Genomic DNA, 16,842 nt, shown 5'->3' on the forward strand with positions numbered 1-16,842 from the left:
CATTTCACTCTTGCCCCCTCCCTCTGCAGAGGGGCACTCAACAAGTAAAAATTTACAGCATGGAATCACAACACAGTGGCAGATGCTCTGCTGCAAGAGCACCTGCCCCTGACAAGAGCTACAGCAAATATTTAGATAAAGAGGTGCGGTTGGTTGGACTGGGTTCAGTTTCTCTAAGGAAGAGAAGGATTTTATGCAGACCTGGGTTGTTTAAAATAGAGCAGGAAAGAAAGCAACTACTGGAAACATCTTGTTCAAGGTATATGGGCCAGATTCTGAGCTGGTGTAAATCAGTGTAGCTCCATTATACTCAAAGTTTACATCAGATGAGACCCTGGCCCAACAGTTTTAGTTTTCTGGAATCCACGTTAGAGAAAAGACAAATCAAGGCTGGCCACTCAAACCTAGGAAGATATTCCAGTCAGCTGAGTGCCCCAAGATGGTCTATCTATAGTCTCTCCTAATATTAGGCTATGCAAGTGCTGCTTCCTGACTCAACACTGCACCTGGGTGGAAATATTTGTTCTCTGTGCCAGCCACTGGGCCTTCTGCCAATAAGACTACCATTAATTGGCAACATATGGGCCATGCTCTAGAGACTTAGTGTCATCTTCAACATTTGAAACAGAAGCATCAGCTTTTCTTTGATGACCAATTTGGCAATTAAAGCCTCCGCAGTGGAATCTGTTGGATGGATCGAAAGCATTATCACCGACGCAGAGATAACAAGATCAACTGGACAGCCAGCCTGAGGGAGCCAGGAGTCATGTACGCTGTGGAGCATGACTTACCTTTCATGTCACTGATCATTTCCTTTTCAGAAGGAGACCTGTCTTTCCTGGACTCAGTAGGGGTCTCTTCATTGTAATCATCTACTTTATAGTTATCATAATAGTAATCCCGATCTTCCACCACTTCCTCCTCTTCATCTTCTTCCTCCTCCTCCTCCTCCACAGCTGTTCCTGTGAACTCTTCCACATCTGGCTCCGTTGGGAACTCACTAGAGGGATACAATTAAAAGGGAAAGTTCATGCTAATGACTTTGCAGCCAATCTTTGATCTACAAGAAGAAAGATGAAAAAAGAATCAATCTTAAAAGCACGAGAGATGGGAGTATAAATGTACTGACCATTGTTCACCCAACCAGCAGCAGCTACAGGAGTTCTCTCATTACAGATACACCTAGTAGAGCCATAGCTTCTTTCAGCCTCTAGCTCAAAGGGGTTTTTAAAAAACCTCATCCCCCAATTAGCCTTCCTTACCTAAACTAAAGGCTATAGCATTTGGAGCCAAACATCTGGTAGAGCAGCCAGCCATTTTGAGTGGTTTTGGATGGAGGTGCTCCACTCATTTCAGAGAAGTGCTGTGAATTCATTTTCCTTCTGTGAACTGCAAGACCTCTCCACTGCCATAGTATTCCCCTTCCTCTGAATCCAGGAGCAGAACAAAGTTCTTTCCCTCGTGGGTGAGGATGACAAATCACCGCTGGTAACAACAAGCCAGTGGCCCCATCGTTACTTGTATTACCGTAGCACCTCGTGGCCCTAATCACAGACTGGAACCCATTGTGCTACGTGCTGTACAAACAGAACAAGAGGTTTGTCCCTGCCGGAGGGACTTACAATCTACATAAGCAAAGACATTAACCCAGACTCTACAAAGTGATCAGAAGCTCTACCTTTTATAAAGGTCATAGTCGTCATCTTCATCCTCATCTTCGTCCTCTTCCTCTTGCGAAAGAGCTTCATCCACAATTTTGGTCTGAGGGCAGCATACATACTCTGTGCCATGGAACTGGTCCACTCCACAGGGAAGCAGCATGCCGTAACTATGCAGGATCATCCCCTCTGTCAGACAAGCCTGAGAGGGAAGCCGGGGTGAAATAAAAAAGTCGTATATTAAAGCAGCACATTTATTGCTCCCCGCTCATGCTGGAGGTTTAAATAGCCATTACCACTCAGGCAGTGCCAGTGGTAATTCCAATGGTGTAAACTGTATTGCAGACAGGGCACAGGCATTTTTATTTTTTGCATCTCACCCTGTACAATGGGGCAGAAAAATGGGCAAGAAATTTCATGGAATAGACAAAGCTTTGGAAATGTCTGAGACTTGCACCTTGCTGTTGATAATCTGAAGCACTTACAATAATTGGGCCTAAAAATTTACCCTAATTGTGAGTTTAGTTGTGGAAACAGTGAGTACAAACATTTATGAAGTTTTCTAATCACATAGATGCTGATGGGAAGATCTGCAAAGGAGGACAAAGACCTGCATAACGGCTTCCTGATACAATTCAAGGATTGCGTTTACCAGGCATGATCTTAACAAGAGAAGCGTGGGACCAGAAATCAATGAATCAAAATTCAGTGTGGTCGGAAATTAGGCAGCATTGTGGGACAACACAATGAAGGGATAGGTTACTAAGCTTATCGCTCCATTTTGGGGTCCTCAGAAAGACTTGGGGCGGGTGGGGGGAGGAAGCTGGCTACCACAACACTGTTGACTGGAGAAAAGGAAGGAGCAAGCTTCACCATCATGGCTGCTACCTTTAGTGTCTCCTGCGATCCCGGGATAAAGCATGACACCTTTGTACCTTAGAGATGTCCCAACTAGACCAGGTAGAAAGAGACTTCACCACCAGCACCACCACCTCCAGCTCCACAATCCCAAATACCATCTAGGAAGTCAGACACTGTTCCACCGTGGCTCACCCTGATATGTCCTTCCCCCACTTTATTATTTTTCTTCTCTCTCCTTTTGTTTTCTGTCTAATAAGAGCCTGGTTTAGCTGGCCAATACTGTATATTACTGCTCTAAGTTTGAAAGCAGTTCCCTAAGCAGTTTAATGCTGGTACAAGTCTGCCGGCTCTCATAGTGGCTAATAAGAGCAGCCAATGCCTGTTTATTTCTGGCAATAAGGTGTTCAATTATGGGTAAATAACCAGGCTCTAGAATAAATGACAGAGACTCACTGTTGGGGCTTTTTTTGTTTTGCAGAGTTCAGGTCAACTGACTCAGGCTTGCGCTATGGGCTAGCAACAGCAGAACAGATGTTCCCACTTGGACTGGAGCCCAGGCTCAGAGACACGTTTCTCAGAGTTTCAGAGCCCAGGCTCCAGCCTAAGCAGGGACATCTACACTATTTTTAGCCCCACGGTGCATGCCCGAGTTAGTCGACCTGGGCCCTGAGACTTGCTTCCATGTTTTTTCTGTTTTTGTACTGCAGAAGTACCCTTAGTGGCAAAGAATAGAAAGTTTCATGTCAGGCACGCAGCACTTCAGAGCTAGAGCTGGGCTGACCATTTCATTATTCATTCTAAAGAGAAAAGCTAAAGGTATAAAAATTGACTACTTTATTTGAACATGCTGCATCTGGAAACTGGACAATTCAGTACAATGCCAAATATGAACAGCCCACAGATGCTTTAATTGCACGTTTATTTGAAACTGCATATGTATATGGTTTTATGGCCTGACCAATGAGTGAAATAATGAAAGCTTTGTTGTGTATGTTGGAGCTCTTTTGTATTTCTTTTATCCATACTTCAGAAAGCTAAGGGAATGATCCGTGCTTGTAATCTGGATGAAGCTGTCAACTACATGTTGAAGGCAAATCATTCAACTCACTGGGAACAACCACTTAGAAGTTGGCACGATGGCCCTCAATTAATAGGTGGTCTACTGGTACAGAATTGTTAAAAATAGCTTTGCTTTCCGAAAGCTTTGGAAAAAATGGGAATAATCTTTACTGCTCCAAAGCTGATACATTTCAATCTTATCACCACTAAGACCAAGTGGTTTAATTTAGTCTCTCATATGAGTACATGCTCTGTATTGTGAACCTAGATATTGCCATCCATTCATCACCAGCTGAGTGTGCACAGAATTTACATAATTCTTGTCAAATCAAAATCAGCCAAAGAGAAAGATGGGGCTCTATTCATTCTGGGAAAGTGCAACATGCCTGGAAAGTGGAGACTTGTACAGGAGCTACTCTGTCTTACACTACTCCAAAATGGGCACTCAATTCCAAGCTCCAACCACTATATTGTAAAATCTGACTTTCCATTTAAGGAAATGGAGTGCTACGTCTATGAACATGTCTCATCACCACTCTGGTCCTCATCCCTGGGAAGAAGGATAGTTCAATAGTAAGGGTGCTAGACTGGGAAACCAGAGTTCAATTCCCAGCTCTGCCACAGACCAGGACTGTGAACTTGGGCGAGTGACTTGACATGTAAGAGCCTACATCTCACTGAAAGACAAGGAGACTGAGGTTCTTAAGTTCTAAAAGTTTTAACAGAGTGCCTACATTCCAGATCCATAACATGAGGATAATGGCACTTATCTCACAGGAGCTGCTGTGAGGATGACATTGTAATTGTTCAGATGTAACAATGAAGGCGACCAAGTACATCTGTATTTGGATCTAGTGACAGTCATGTTAATCCTCTTACCTCTTTGGCCACAGTGTGCCAGTGCTGATGACTTTCACACACATCCATCCGTTCCTTGTGGAAAAATCTGCACTTCTCTGGAACCAGGAGGACATCACTTACAAACTCACCCACTGGAAAACAGAAAGTTTCTATCAAACAACAGTTCTTGTCTTGTCGTATACATGTTTGACCTTCAAACTCAAGAGTTGACTAGCATTAAAATCTTCAACAATGCACTTCATTATTGACTCCATTAAGAATCTGTATGTTGCTATACAAATCTTAATGACCCAGTTTAGACTAACAGGCACCTTTGCAGACCTGCTTTAATACAAGGCCACTAGTTCTATTCTTGGAGCTCAGAACAAAAAGTAGGAGAAGCTGAACAATGAAATATGCTAGCCAAAACCTACAGGTTAAGCTGAATGCAAGTTTATAAAGCATGTCAATGAACAGTTGCTCATGGAATCTGCAGAGAAGAGTGAACGAGTTTCGCATGAAGAAAGGATTGTCTAAATGATGTTCTTTAAACGATTTTAATGATCTACCAATTCCTAAACTGCCTAGTGTCACATGGAAGAAGCTATTCCTGGTTGCCAAAAGCTTCAGTAGTCTGATTATTTGCTGCCATGAGCATTTTTCATGACTATAGGGTTCCCTGGCCATTTTCTGCTTATTCAGAAGAGATGACAGCTAACTCACTCCACTGTGTCAGCTTTGTTGAAGCAGTTTCAGAGTTTAGATTAAAATCCATGTTCTGGGTACCCTGCATTTGAAACTAGACTCAGGGCAACTCAGCCACAGCTATAACTATTCCCCAATTTGGATACTCCAGCCAAAATGCTAAGAGTAGGAAAATAAAAGCCCTGAAGCCCACACAACCGGGTAAAGCTCAGGGCAAACCGATTATGTTGTGCTCTGACGTACACCTAACCATCAACACTGTATTTTTGTATTTGGCAAAACCTTAGCTACAGACTTCCAACTTGGAACAGTTTGCTCTGTGGTATTTGTTGTAACTTCTGCATTAGAAGGGATTAAAGCAAGTTAAACCTAAACAACCACTACAATTTGAGTTCGTAACCATCATCTGCCAGACTAGATCCAGTATAACCACCACTTTCTAGATCATTAGGCAGAAAGTTCACCTTGGCAGACCTTATGACTTGGAAGGTTTAACATTCTAGGCTCAAGTTTTGGGGGATTTAGATACATCTTCCAGTAATTTTACTCAAAGACATGGCCAGATCTAGTCTGCTTAGGAAAAAACCCTTAAAACCTAGGTGTTTGGGAGCAACAAACCCATGTGAAATAAAATGAACACCCACAGACGAGACTTGTAGTCTAACAAAAATGGCTGCATTAGCTCATGTCTAACATTTACATGGTCAAAAACTTACCACTATATGCTTTGACTCGTTTAAAACCTGAAGTACATGAATTCCCAGGGGAAGAGTCTTTCAACTTCATCTAGAGAGTTGAAATAATTTGGCCAAGTAATCTTGACTGTTGGGTGTGGACAAATTTGCAGCAATCCCATACAGATCATTGGCAGTGACTTTCTAATGGGGCTGGGGGGTACTTCCCTCCTGGCTCTGCCCCAGGCCTCACTCCTACTCCTCCCTTCCAAGGCCCAATCCCTGCCCTGCCTCTTCCCACCCCTGCTCCTCCCATTTCCCCAATGCCTCCTGCATACTGCAAAACAGCTGATCACAGACGCTGGGAGACAGAGGTGCTGGTAGGGGGGCTGCCGGTGGGTGCTAAACACCCACCTTCCCCCCCCCGTAGGTGCTCCAGGGGAGCACCCACAGAGTCAGCGCCTAGACTACTCATAATACCCAAGACTTGGAACCCTTGGAGAAACATTTCTTCTGCACATGGATGTGTGCAACTCAAAACACAGTCTATCAAGTACGTTATCTGAAAACAGGTGCAAAGTAATAAAGGCCACATCCATTCTTCAGTTTCTGAAACCAGAGAGAGGTGTTGGTCCCCATCTCCTACCATCCCTTATAAGTTTAAGGTTATGTCCTCTACTGAAGGATGGACACAATTTAAGAACAGAACACATCCACAGTCTATGTTATGCAATATTTGCCCCAGTGTTTATAATGCTCTCCCTTTTCAGGGTACATCTTCACTAGCATAAGACAGTCCTGCAGCACAGCCATGGATAGCCAGCGTCAGCTGGTTTGGGCTCAAGCTGTAGGGTTAAAAATTGCTGGGCAGACATTAGGGCTTGAGCTGGAGCCCAGGCTCTGGGACACTCTCCCCTCTCCCAGCCTGAGCTCAAACGTCTACATAACAATTCTACAGCTCCACAGCCCTAGCACAGCAAGCTCAAGTCAGCTGACATGGGCCAGCTGCTTAACTGCTATATAGACGTACCCTCAGAGATCAGAGCCACCCAGGTCAGGCATTTCCCTGCTAACAGCTTCACCAGAATTTTCAGCAGTTTGCTTTTTCACACTTCACCAAACTCAGTCCTGCACCCATCATCCTATTGTTAAGTTTATTTTACAGTTTAGTGACAGTGCTAAGAGGGTCTCATCTCAATCTCTAAGAAACTAAAAAACCTCATCTACAGTGCACAAAATAGTTTATCTTCACCTGGTAGTGAGATCGATCTGAAGGTGGACAGAGGATTAGTGCAGCATGGAAGAGAAGCAACAAATGGAACACAGAAGTACCTTGTACATGAAAACAATAGGTACTTTAATTGGAATCAGATCAGACCTTCGTTCCCAGGGCACAGGTCATTTGTTTACCAATGATTTTAGAAATCTATCCTAATAATGAAGGTGTGTTTTATCTGAAGAAACACCCCATCACTTGAAACTGGGAAAACAAAAATAAAAAGTTGTCCTACATGCTGGGCCTTCATTTTCACAAGAACGGTCAAACTAGGTCAGACCAAAGGTCCTTCCAGTCCAGTATTCTGCCTTCCGACAGTGACCAGTGCCAGATGTTTCAGAGGGAATGAAGAGAACAGGGCAATTTTGAGTGACCCATCCCCTGCTGTCCAGTCCCAGTTTCTGGCAGTTGGAGATTTCGGGACACCCAGAGCATGGGATTACATCCCTGACCTTCTTGGGTAACAGCCATTGACTGACCTGTCCGCCAAAGCCTGACAGTCTTTACATGCTCTACTTTAAACCAAGATATTTACTTGTATGTCCGCACTGCTTCGAAACTGACCTAATTGTCTACAGGCTTCAGAGCTGGCAAGATGCTGGCTAGGGTATGTTTATGAGAGAGGAGGAATTACCCAGCAGATTTAAAACAGGTCAAATGTTGGACAGAGTCCTATAGTACAGGCATCTTTAAAACCTTGGTTCGTAGTTGAAGGTCAGTCCTGAGGAAGGATTGCCTTGTGTCTTATGGAGTAGGCCGGCCATTAGGAGACCTGGCTTTCATTCTCACTTCTGTGAGAGGCACTCAGAATAACCATGGACAGGTCATTTATCCTCTGTACCTCAGTTTCCCCATGTGTAAAGTAAGGATAATACATTTAGTATCGAAACACCCTTGGGAGGAGGGTATTAGTGTTTGTGAAGTGCTTTGAGATCCTCTTATGAAAGATGTTACACAGAAAGGCAAAACAGCCCTGTAATCCTGTGGATCTACTTTACTTAACTAGACTCTAACTGCATTCAGTCCTCAAATGGATGCAAAAATCCTTTGAAGCACTTTAGGAGGAAAAACTGATTCTTATAGCACTTCCTATGAAGCCCTATTGCAACTAACAGTGTTCGATGACATAGGATAGAATTTGTTCCAAGTAGCTGAGCAAGTCTGCTTCAGCAAAAAACAGACAAGAAGTTGGACCAAGTTCAGTCTGCTGGTAACTCTTGGGGTGGGCAGAATGTGCTTACGGGAGTAGGGACAAGTCACGGGTCAAAAGCCTTGGCTGCAAAAAAGCTAGACATCTTGCCTCATCGATAGACTCAGCAATAAGTACGCTTTAGTCAATCATGTCACGTCTAGGGGTCAACTGCAGTTAAAACAGAAGACATTTTGGATTCCAGTCACAAGAATGAGGAACCATTTGAAACAGCTAGATATAAATAGCCTAAAAAAATAGAGATGTCTTGCCAAGACCAAAGCAGGGAATACGAACGCACCTGAGCATTTGAGTCTCCAAGGAAACAAAACATTAAAGCTTCACAGAAATAGGATCAGAGTATTAAAGCCCAGAGTTTGTGATACTAGTATAACAGACTTCGGGTTTTATGCCCATAGCATAAAGGTGGGGACAGGGGGGAATTCCTTTTCCATACCAGTCACTATTATTACAACACAAAGTTAACAAGCTGTTGATCTGTGGAAGAGTGTATAGGATTTCATCTTCTAAATTTTTTTTTTTTTTTTTTTTTTTTTTTAAAGAGAAACCTAGACACAAAAGTGGGGATCTGACGTGAAAACCCTTGAGGTCGGTTTCTTCTCCTAGCAAACCAGATAGTGACCTCTGCTCTCTAAGGGAAAAGATGTTTGAATGAGTTATTTCCCTCACTGGAGGCCTGCTCCACATTAAGTACTTACCAAGACACTTGTAGGGCACAACAATGTGGGTGTGGCCCTTGCACTGCTTCTTGCCTTTCTTACACCAGTTGTCAATGCTGACTGGTTGGTTGGCTTCTACCACATTTGTAATCGGAAGCTCTGGATAGATCTGTTCAAAAAAACCCATATGCTAAAAAACCGAGACCAAGATACATGCATGCTAACACTGGCAAAAACAGAAAGTGACATAATAAAAGTACTCAATGAGCAATACTGGGGGGGGGGGGTTTGGGGGGAGGAAAAACATGAAACCAACTGCTTCTCTAAACTAAAGCAAGCTCATTCACCTTAACTGGGTTAAGGAAACCAAAGATGTAAAATGCATTAATATGATTGCTATGTCTTGAAGTTCTCCACAAGTCTAGACACTGGCTTATATTTAGTTAGCGCTATGTAAACGAGATGCAGTACTAGTTATGAGCCTTGTAAAATAGTCATGAAAGTTTAGCAGCCCAGCCACAGTCTGTTCTACCACCTGCATCATGCTACCCAAAATAAATAAAATTTAAAAAATTACAAGTTATTTGCTTGTCAGCGTTCCTCATCTTAGATCAGGGGATAAATAGATTTTGCCAGGCTGAGTATCTAGAGCATATTGGAGAGGGAAGGGAAGTTTGTAAAAAGAAATAAAAACCTTTCAAACACTGTCAACAACATTTTCATAAAGACGTTTTCCTAATATTTAGCAGCTTTGGGTCAGCCTGAATGTAATGCCCACAACAAGACTGAATTTCAAATATTTAGAGTCAATATGGAACGCGGTCTTGGAATCCTGACAGCGGTTACACCATTTTGCACATATTCTGATTTAAGTGTACATGTTGGTTTTGGTCATAAAGAATGACCAAAGGACCCCAAAGGAATTAGGCACCCAAGTCCCACTGAATTTTAATGAGACTTAGCAGCTACCTAGCTCACTTCAGCTTCTTTGAAAATCCCAGCCTAAGTAAATACCCAGATGAGCCTTTTCTCAAAGACTCAAGATAACTTTTTTGGTTTTCAACTCTACACTGACGTTCAAATTATGGAAACAGCATGCCACAGTGGTAAAGTAAGTCTTCTGTTTGAGCTTTCACCCAGCAAACATACTAGATGGGGAACTCAAGTGATGATTTACCAGAAGAGTCACAATTATCTGGAAAGCAGTTAAAGCTCAGCTCCAGAGCAGAATCTCCTCACCTCCTCACAGTATTGTAGAACTTCTTCCTTTGTTCCAAAGCAGCTCTTGGTCCCAGAAGTATCAGGCTCCCATTTCCCAGTCTGGATATTCACATGCATGTTTAGCTTCCCACAGAACATGGCAATCTGAGGCTCAGCCACAGCAAATCCTGTTCCAGCATTGGCTGCAAGCGCCTATTAAGAGAGAGATGAAGATACTGTTTCTTCATATGAAGCAATTAGTTTCATGTGCTTCAGAGAACTAGAGTTGTTTTAGTCACCTTTAAAAGGGGTACGAAGTTTTCTTTAAAGCCTTGCCACCCTTCCTCTATCATTCCACAGCATTAGATAGTTTACTCAAGACCAGTACAGTACAAGTCATTTGCAGATTCCAGAACACACTTTGGGGCACAGACTTCTGGAGAGATTCAAGAGCTCACCTCCAAACACCAACACAGAGGAAAAGTGATGTTAACAGTTAACATGGGAAAGGCCTTGGTTAGAAATACCCAGCAAGGGCTCTTGAAACACACCCAACAGCAATTATACTCTGCTCAGAGTTTTAAACCGGCTGGTGCTGAGAAATCGAATGGGGGGGGGGAGAGAAGAGGGTGTTTGAGACTCAATCTGTTTTTTTGAAGTTAAAGAGAGTCAGCCCCCATAAAGTACATGGTACAAGAGCCAAGGAGCTGCTACTTCAACTCGACAAAGCCTGCCATCCCCTCCCTCCTTCAGTGCATTCCTGTGGATATTTGTATTGGCACAACCTTGATGCAAAATTCCATTGTCCACTCCATCCACCACCACCTGAGATTGGAGTCACGATACGAAACTTGCAGCACATGCCAGTCCACACCCATCATCTGGGCACACAGCAAATGTATCAATGAAATGAAAGCTCAGGGTGATGCTTCTGAAACCTTGCTAACTGTGCAAGAGGAGGGGATTAGGCAGACTCAACATGCAACTAAGTTTTTAAACTGATCAGGCCGGAGTTATACTGGAAATTCAACATCCTGCTTATTTTTTAATAGCCGTTGTAAAGTGAGGTGGCTAAGGCAGGTGGACCACAAAACTCACTCCCAATTCTAAAGCAATTCAAGCACTGAACATGGAGATTCGTTATAAGTGTTTCAGACAAGGGGACTAGCAGCAATTAGAGAAGAAGCATTATTGCCTCAGGGCTCCTTTTCCCTAGCAGACACTGTGGCTTCAGGCCACTAACCTTCCCCGCACGTTTAACCTTCCAAGCACACACTCGCGCACACACACACTCTACTGTTCACACTCCGTTGCCTACAGGTCCCTATTAACCTATGTCAACAAGAGTAAATTTAAAGCAGGCAGTTGAACAATCAAGTGAAGACTTCAACTGCATCAAGCCGCAGGCAGCCACCAGTTGTGATATATTAGTGAAACTAGCCTGCATAATGACTAGTCACACAGACTCCCCTTCTGAATCACTACCAGAGAAGATATAGCAACACATCTTGAGGCAAGAATTGCATAGCAATGAGCATACTGTTGGCATTTAGGAGATACCGTCAACTCAACATTTACACATTTTTCCTGATATGGCCACAAGCATCTACAATTACCTGTGATCCACAGGGGGAAGAAATGTCAATGGGATAGAAGTAGATGGTGGAGCAGCTGTCTAGTATGTTTGAACAGTCAGATACAAGGGCTATCAGAAGAGCTCAGAGAGGCTTTGAAAAAGCACTTTAAAACAGCAACCCACAGTAATGCCTTGTGGTATATACTCAACCAAGAGTCCTGTGGCACCTTACAGACTAACAGACGTATTGGAGCATGAGCTTTCGTGGGGGAATATCCACTTTGTCGGATGACATGCACCCACGAAAGCTCATGCTCCAATACGTCTGTTAGTCTGTAAGGTGCCACAGGACTCTTGGTTGCTTTTACAGATTCAGACTAACACAGCTAGCCCTCTGATACTTGTAGTATACCGTGCTCTTGCAATTTGGAGGCCTGATACAAATTGTGTGGTGCTTGGTGAAAATCTATGAATGTAACACTAATAAGGCAACTATTAATTTTGTTGTGCCTGCCATGCATATGTTCATTACAGTGTTTGTCACTGATCCTATGAGTTTATCAAAATGTATCCTCAATTAAGTGGGTGCTTTCAATATGACTAGCCACGCTGCAGCATATCAAGACACAATCAACTGTTGGCCTCCTGATCTGCCACAGTTCTTTTACTTTCGTACAGCACTGCAGCTGATCCCTGTCATACTCTCTCTACTGCATCCCCCTTGCCATCCGCTCATAGACGCCCATGTTACTACAGTTGGTCTATAGCTGGGCTCGCACAGCCTCTTCTCCCCACAGGCCCAGGAGATCTAATATCTGTCTACTCCAAGCCAGAGCGTGTCTGGATCATGTAGCTGGGATGACTGGTTGGACAGTTGGGCACAACAATGGAGAGCTATTGGGTGGGCTCCCCTAGCTGGGCAATCAGAAAAAGGCATTTCAAAACTTGGCGGGGCTTTCAGAAGGAGGGAGCCTTCTGGTCCCCATTACCCCTGGACAGCAGAGTTCATAACTGTAACCAGAGGAGTCAGTGTCAAGCATTTTGGGACAGCTGCTGGAGGACTGTTAGGGTCAAAAGTTAATAGCTTCCACATTCACACTGTGTCAATCTCAATAGATCAATCATGGCTCAACAGCTCTTGGGAAGATGGTGCTATTATGCCAGCGTAATGGAGCATACGTCAGTGGATACAACTTTAAGTGTAGACACATGCATAACTAGGTCAATGCAAGGCAGCTTATTCAGCTTAACTTTGTAGTTTAGACCACGCCTCAGCACAAAACCCCATGGGATATACCCTCAAACACACAAGGACCAATGCAGAAACACTCAAGACACAGTAATTGAAGCAGGCATTTGCAGTGGGGCTGCTTGCACCTGAGCTAGGCTAAGATGCGTGCCAATCATCCAGATTAATTTAGCAGCATAGCACAGACACAGGTCTGTGGGACACGCATCTCTAGACTCCATGTTTAGAAGTCTGTGCTTCAGCATCTACACTACAGACTAACATGGAAGCCAAGTTTTGGCTAAGATGACTGGAGATGGGAGGGAAGACAGCACCAAGTTCCACTCAATACAAATCCTGTTAATATCCATATTCCAGGAACAGGACACTGCTAACACAAAAATATTTCCGATCCTGCTACAGCTCAACATGAGCCCTGTCCAACAATCTCTAAAAACTATTTTAGTCTGTAATTTACATGCTAGCAACTGATAAGCATCCATTCTGTCAACAAACCAAGCTAGCACAAATGAACAAATGAATTGCTATTTAAAGCAGGATCTTATTTGCCATCTCACAGAATAGAGACCACACATCCAAAACTTAACTAAATGTGGGGGGGGGAGGGGGGAAAAGAAGAAGAGTGCAAATTTATAGCTTAGCCACTGTCTCAAAAGATAAGAGAAGGTTTAAGTGACTGGGTTGTGTTTCTTTCATGGAAGGCTGAGATGGAGCAAGGCCCCCAAGAATGACCCCTCCCTTGCCCATCCTGTCCACTTAGAGTATGTCTACACTGCAATAAAACACTCACAGCTGGCCTGTATCAGGCAACTCAGACTCTCCAGGATCAGGCTGTGGGGCTATAAAGTTGTAGGGTAGATGTCTGGGCCTCTTATAATTAACTTATGGGCCTGTGCTGTAGCAGATGGCAAATAAGATCTGCTCTATATAATTCATTGGTTTGTTCCAGCTTCTTTTGTGGACAGAATAGATGCTTATCAGTTCCTTGAGAGCGGATGTCTACACTGCAATTTTACAACCTCAAAGCCCAAGCCCTGTAAGCTTGAGTCAGCCGATGTGGGTCAGCCATAGGTGTTGTATTGCAGTGTTGATACCCCTAGAGGTGTAAGGGGAGGCAGCAGTTGAGAGAAGCTTCAATTGCTATTCTTCTACTCTGGTGTCACATTCCAGAGTACTAAGTAACCACCCTAGAAGATGCAACCTCCTCCAGCGAGACAGGGCCCTGGCAATACCTGCAATGCACTCCACAGGAGCAGTCATACCGATTTGTTGACAGGACCAGTAGCAAATTAGCCAATGGGCCCATGGAGCCACAGCCAACTGGGGCCCCTAGAAAAATGGGTGCTCTGCCCCCTGCAGACAAGCACTAGGTGGGGCATGCCCAGCCCAGTGCCCGCACCCTGTTCTGCAGCAGAAGCACCAGGAAGGGCAGGGCACACCCCAGCACCTGGACACTGGCTATGGCCTGGGACTGGAGGAACTCTGGCTCCCTGCTGCAGCCCTGAGGGACAGACCTTCTCTGGTCTTGGAAGCTTGGGCAGGGAGAGGGGGGTGCGGAATGGGGGCAGGGCTGGGGGGAACAGGGCACCACAAAACTTACCTGCCTCTGGCCAGTAGTGTATATGCAAACAGATCTCTCACATCCAGGGGAAAAAAAAAGACGAAAAAAAAAGACAGCACTTCATAACCTTCAGTTGCTTGGACTCAAGATCAACTCCTCTACTATGGTTATCCCTGAAGGGCCCCTCCCTTCTGGGTACCAGAGAGTGGCTGTTTCATCTGATTGTATGGAGCATTTGAACACAATGGCCAAAAAACCCCAACCACCACACCACTCAAAAAACAGTATCAGAGTGCTGAGTCAAAAGACCAGCATGGCAGTTTCTGCTACTACTATACAAACCCTGGAAAGTCCTGGCCTTCCTTACTATGGTAGCATCCTCCTTCCATCTAAACCACAGCATTTCCACACTTGGATTTAGCCTCTCCTCTGGGCTCCTTTATTGTACAATATACATGGTTAAACAGAACAAAGCCATGAACTGATGCTCCCTCCCATCATACTGTGAGGTAGATCTCTGTTTTAGAGAAGTGAAGGCTGGCATTTTCAAGACAAACATAAAAGGGTGTTAGGTACCCAAATCTCATGGAACTAAAAAAAACAAAACAAAAACACAACTGTAATGGCTTACTACATCCCAACTACATACCCAGGAAAACCCTCACCAAGACGAACAAAAGATTGCAAAAGCAGGGAATGGCTTCTCCTATGGGAACACACCAGTTAGGTTCCCCAGCTGACAAGACCACTGTAGACCACTGAATGAGGAATTCAATAATGAGGCTATACAGTGAAGAGTGTCCCTCAACCATACAAAAAAAAAGTGTTATACTGACTCGAAGCTTCTTTTGGGGGTGAAAAGGGAGATGTGGCAGAAGTCCAAGGCGGTTGTATGATGGTTCCTACAACCTCTCTTCTCTCCCACTCCCTAGCACCATTGTTGCTATGCATTCGTATGAACAGACAGGCCTGGATACAAAATTCTATAAGTATCAATCTCCTATCTGCCCAGGCAAAGGTCAATCTTCTCATGGGGCCAGCCTGTCAGATCCCATCAGTTCCACAGTGGCCTATTGTAGGATAAACCAATTAGCAGGGGAAAAATACTATTTAGTCAACTTGAAACATCATTGGCAGAACTCTGTGTGAGAGGAACCAAAGTAAAAAATACTAAAATAAAACCAGCAAATCTACTCCATGCCCCTGACGTATCATGTTTATCACAAGCAACCCATGATGTACAGGACGCCTCTTACACTTAAGACTCTCCCAGCTTATGTCTGAGACACCATACTATGCAACAAGACGCACTGCCTTCTGGTTTATAAGCTCATTACGTGACCCTACCTGCTCCCATCCTGGCTCTAATGCTTTCCGTAGTGCACAAGACTTACTGTGTTGCAGAAACTGACATTTATGTTTGGCTTTCCACAGGTGCATAATTAACCTGTCATTTGGAGACCATGCTAGCCAACCGATCCAACAATTCACAAATAGATCAATAGCATCTATTGTCTACAGAAATTTGAGACGGAATGTGTCTGGAATGCTAGGTAGCACCAGAACAGAATGCAGTATTTGCGTTATGCATGGACTACATATGTCTGAAGGAACTCGAAGTCATACAGATCAGTATCAGGGCACTGTATTTGAAAGCAGTTGCCTCAGAACAAGTACACCAAATATGAGTAGGCAACTGTATGTGAGGGGATGCCCTGATACCACCTTGATAAGCAGAAAGATGTGGGAGACTAAATCGGTCCACATGAACTTCTGTATGCATACACACACACACACCTTGTTCAAATATAGACATCTACAACTCAAGAACACGCTGCCTCTGAATACTGATGGTATGCATTTATATTTGCTGTCTTTTCAGCTTACTACCTTGGTACTATGGCAAAGATCTCTTTCCTCCTCAGATTGTTTAAATAGCTTGCTTATCAGTGGAGTGCTGTTACCATAGTTACTTGGAATATTCTAAAACTTAATTCACAGCCAAATAAAACTAGTGTAGTCACTTGCTCAAAAAGTTGATTGCATCACTTTTAATCACATGGAAGACTTTCATGGATTGCACAGTTGCTCCAATAACTTAATGAACTTGTATGGTATGCACAAGTTGTCTTAAACCCCAGGCAGAAGCTCTGTGGATAAGGTTCAGAGATGGGAGCCATTCAGTCACCCTCCACTCGCAGCAAAATCGTAGAGGTTTAACTATTTTCGCATTTGTATCTTGCCCTACTTGTGATGAGAGAACATAGTATGTACTGAACGTACACATTTGAAAGCACTCACAAAACTGGACAAA

At 43.8% G+C, this 16,842-nt stretch overlaps 1 protein-coding gene across 5 annotated transcripts in view; it reads right to left on the reverse strand.

Moving 5' to 3' along the window:
* Positions 1-16,842, reverse strand: part of APLP2 (amyloid beta precursor like protein 2) — a 75,580-nt gene that overhangs the window by 18,654 nt on the left and 40,084 nt on the right. For all 5 annotated transcript variants that reach the window (XM_050921593.1, XM_050921597.1, XM_050921594.1 and 2 more), the window contains 5 exons: positions 10,182-10,355; positions 8,982-9,111; positions 4,458-4,570; positions 1,679-1,860; positions 792-1,000 (listed from right to left, as the gene is read on the reverse strand). In XM_050921593.1, the coding sequence (XP_050777550.1) occupies positions 792-1,000; positions 1,679-1,860; positions 4,458-4,570; positions 8,982-9,111; positions 10,182-10,355 (808 nt within the window). The remainder of the gene's footprint in view (positions 1-791; positions 1,001-1,678; positions 1,861-4,457; positions 4,571-8,981; positions 9,112-10,181; positions 10,356-16,842) is intronic.

The sequence above is a fragment of the Gopherus flavomarginatus genome, chromosome 13 (genome assembly GCF_025201925.1).
Source record: "Gopherus flavomarginatus isolate rGopFla2 chromosome 13, rGopFla2.mat.asm, whole genome shotgun sequence".
In the NCBI taxonomy this organism is placed as follows: domain Eukaryota; kingdom Metazoa; phylum Chordata; order Testudines; family Testudinidae; genus Gopherus; species Gopherus flavomarginatus.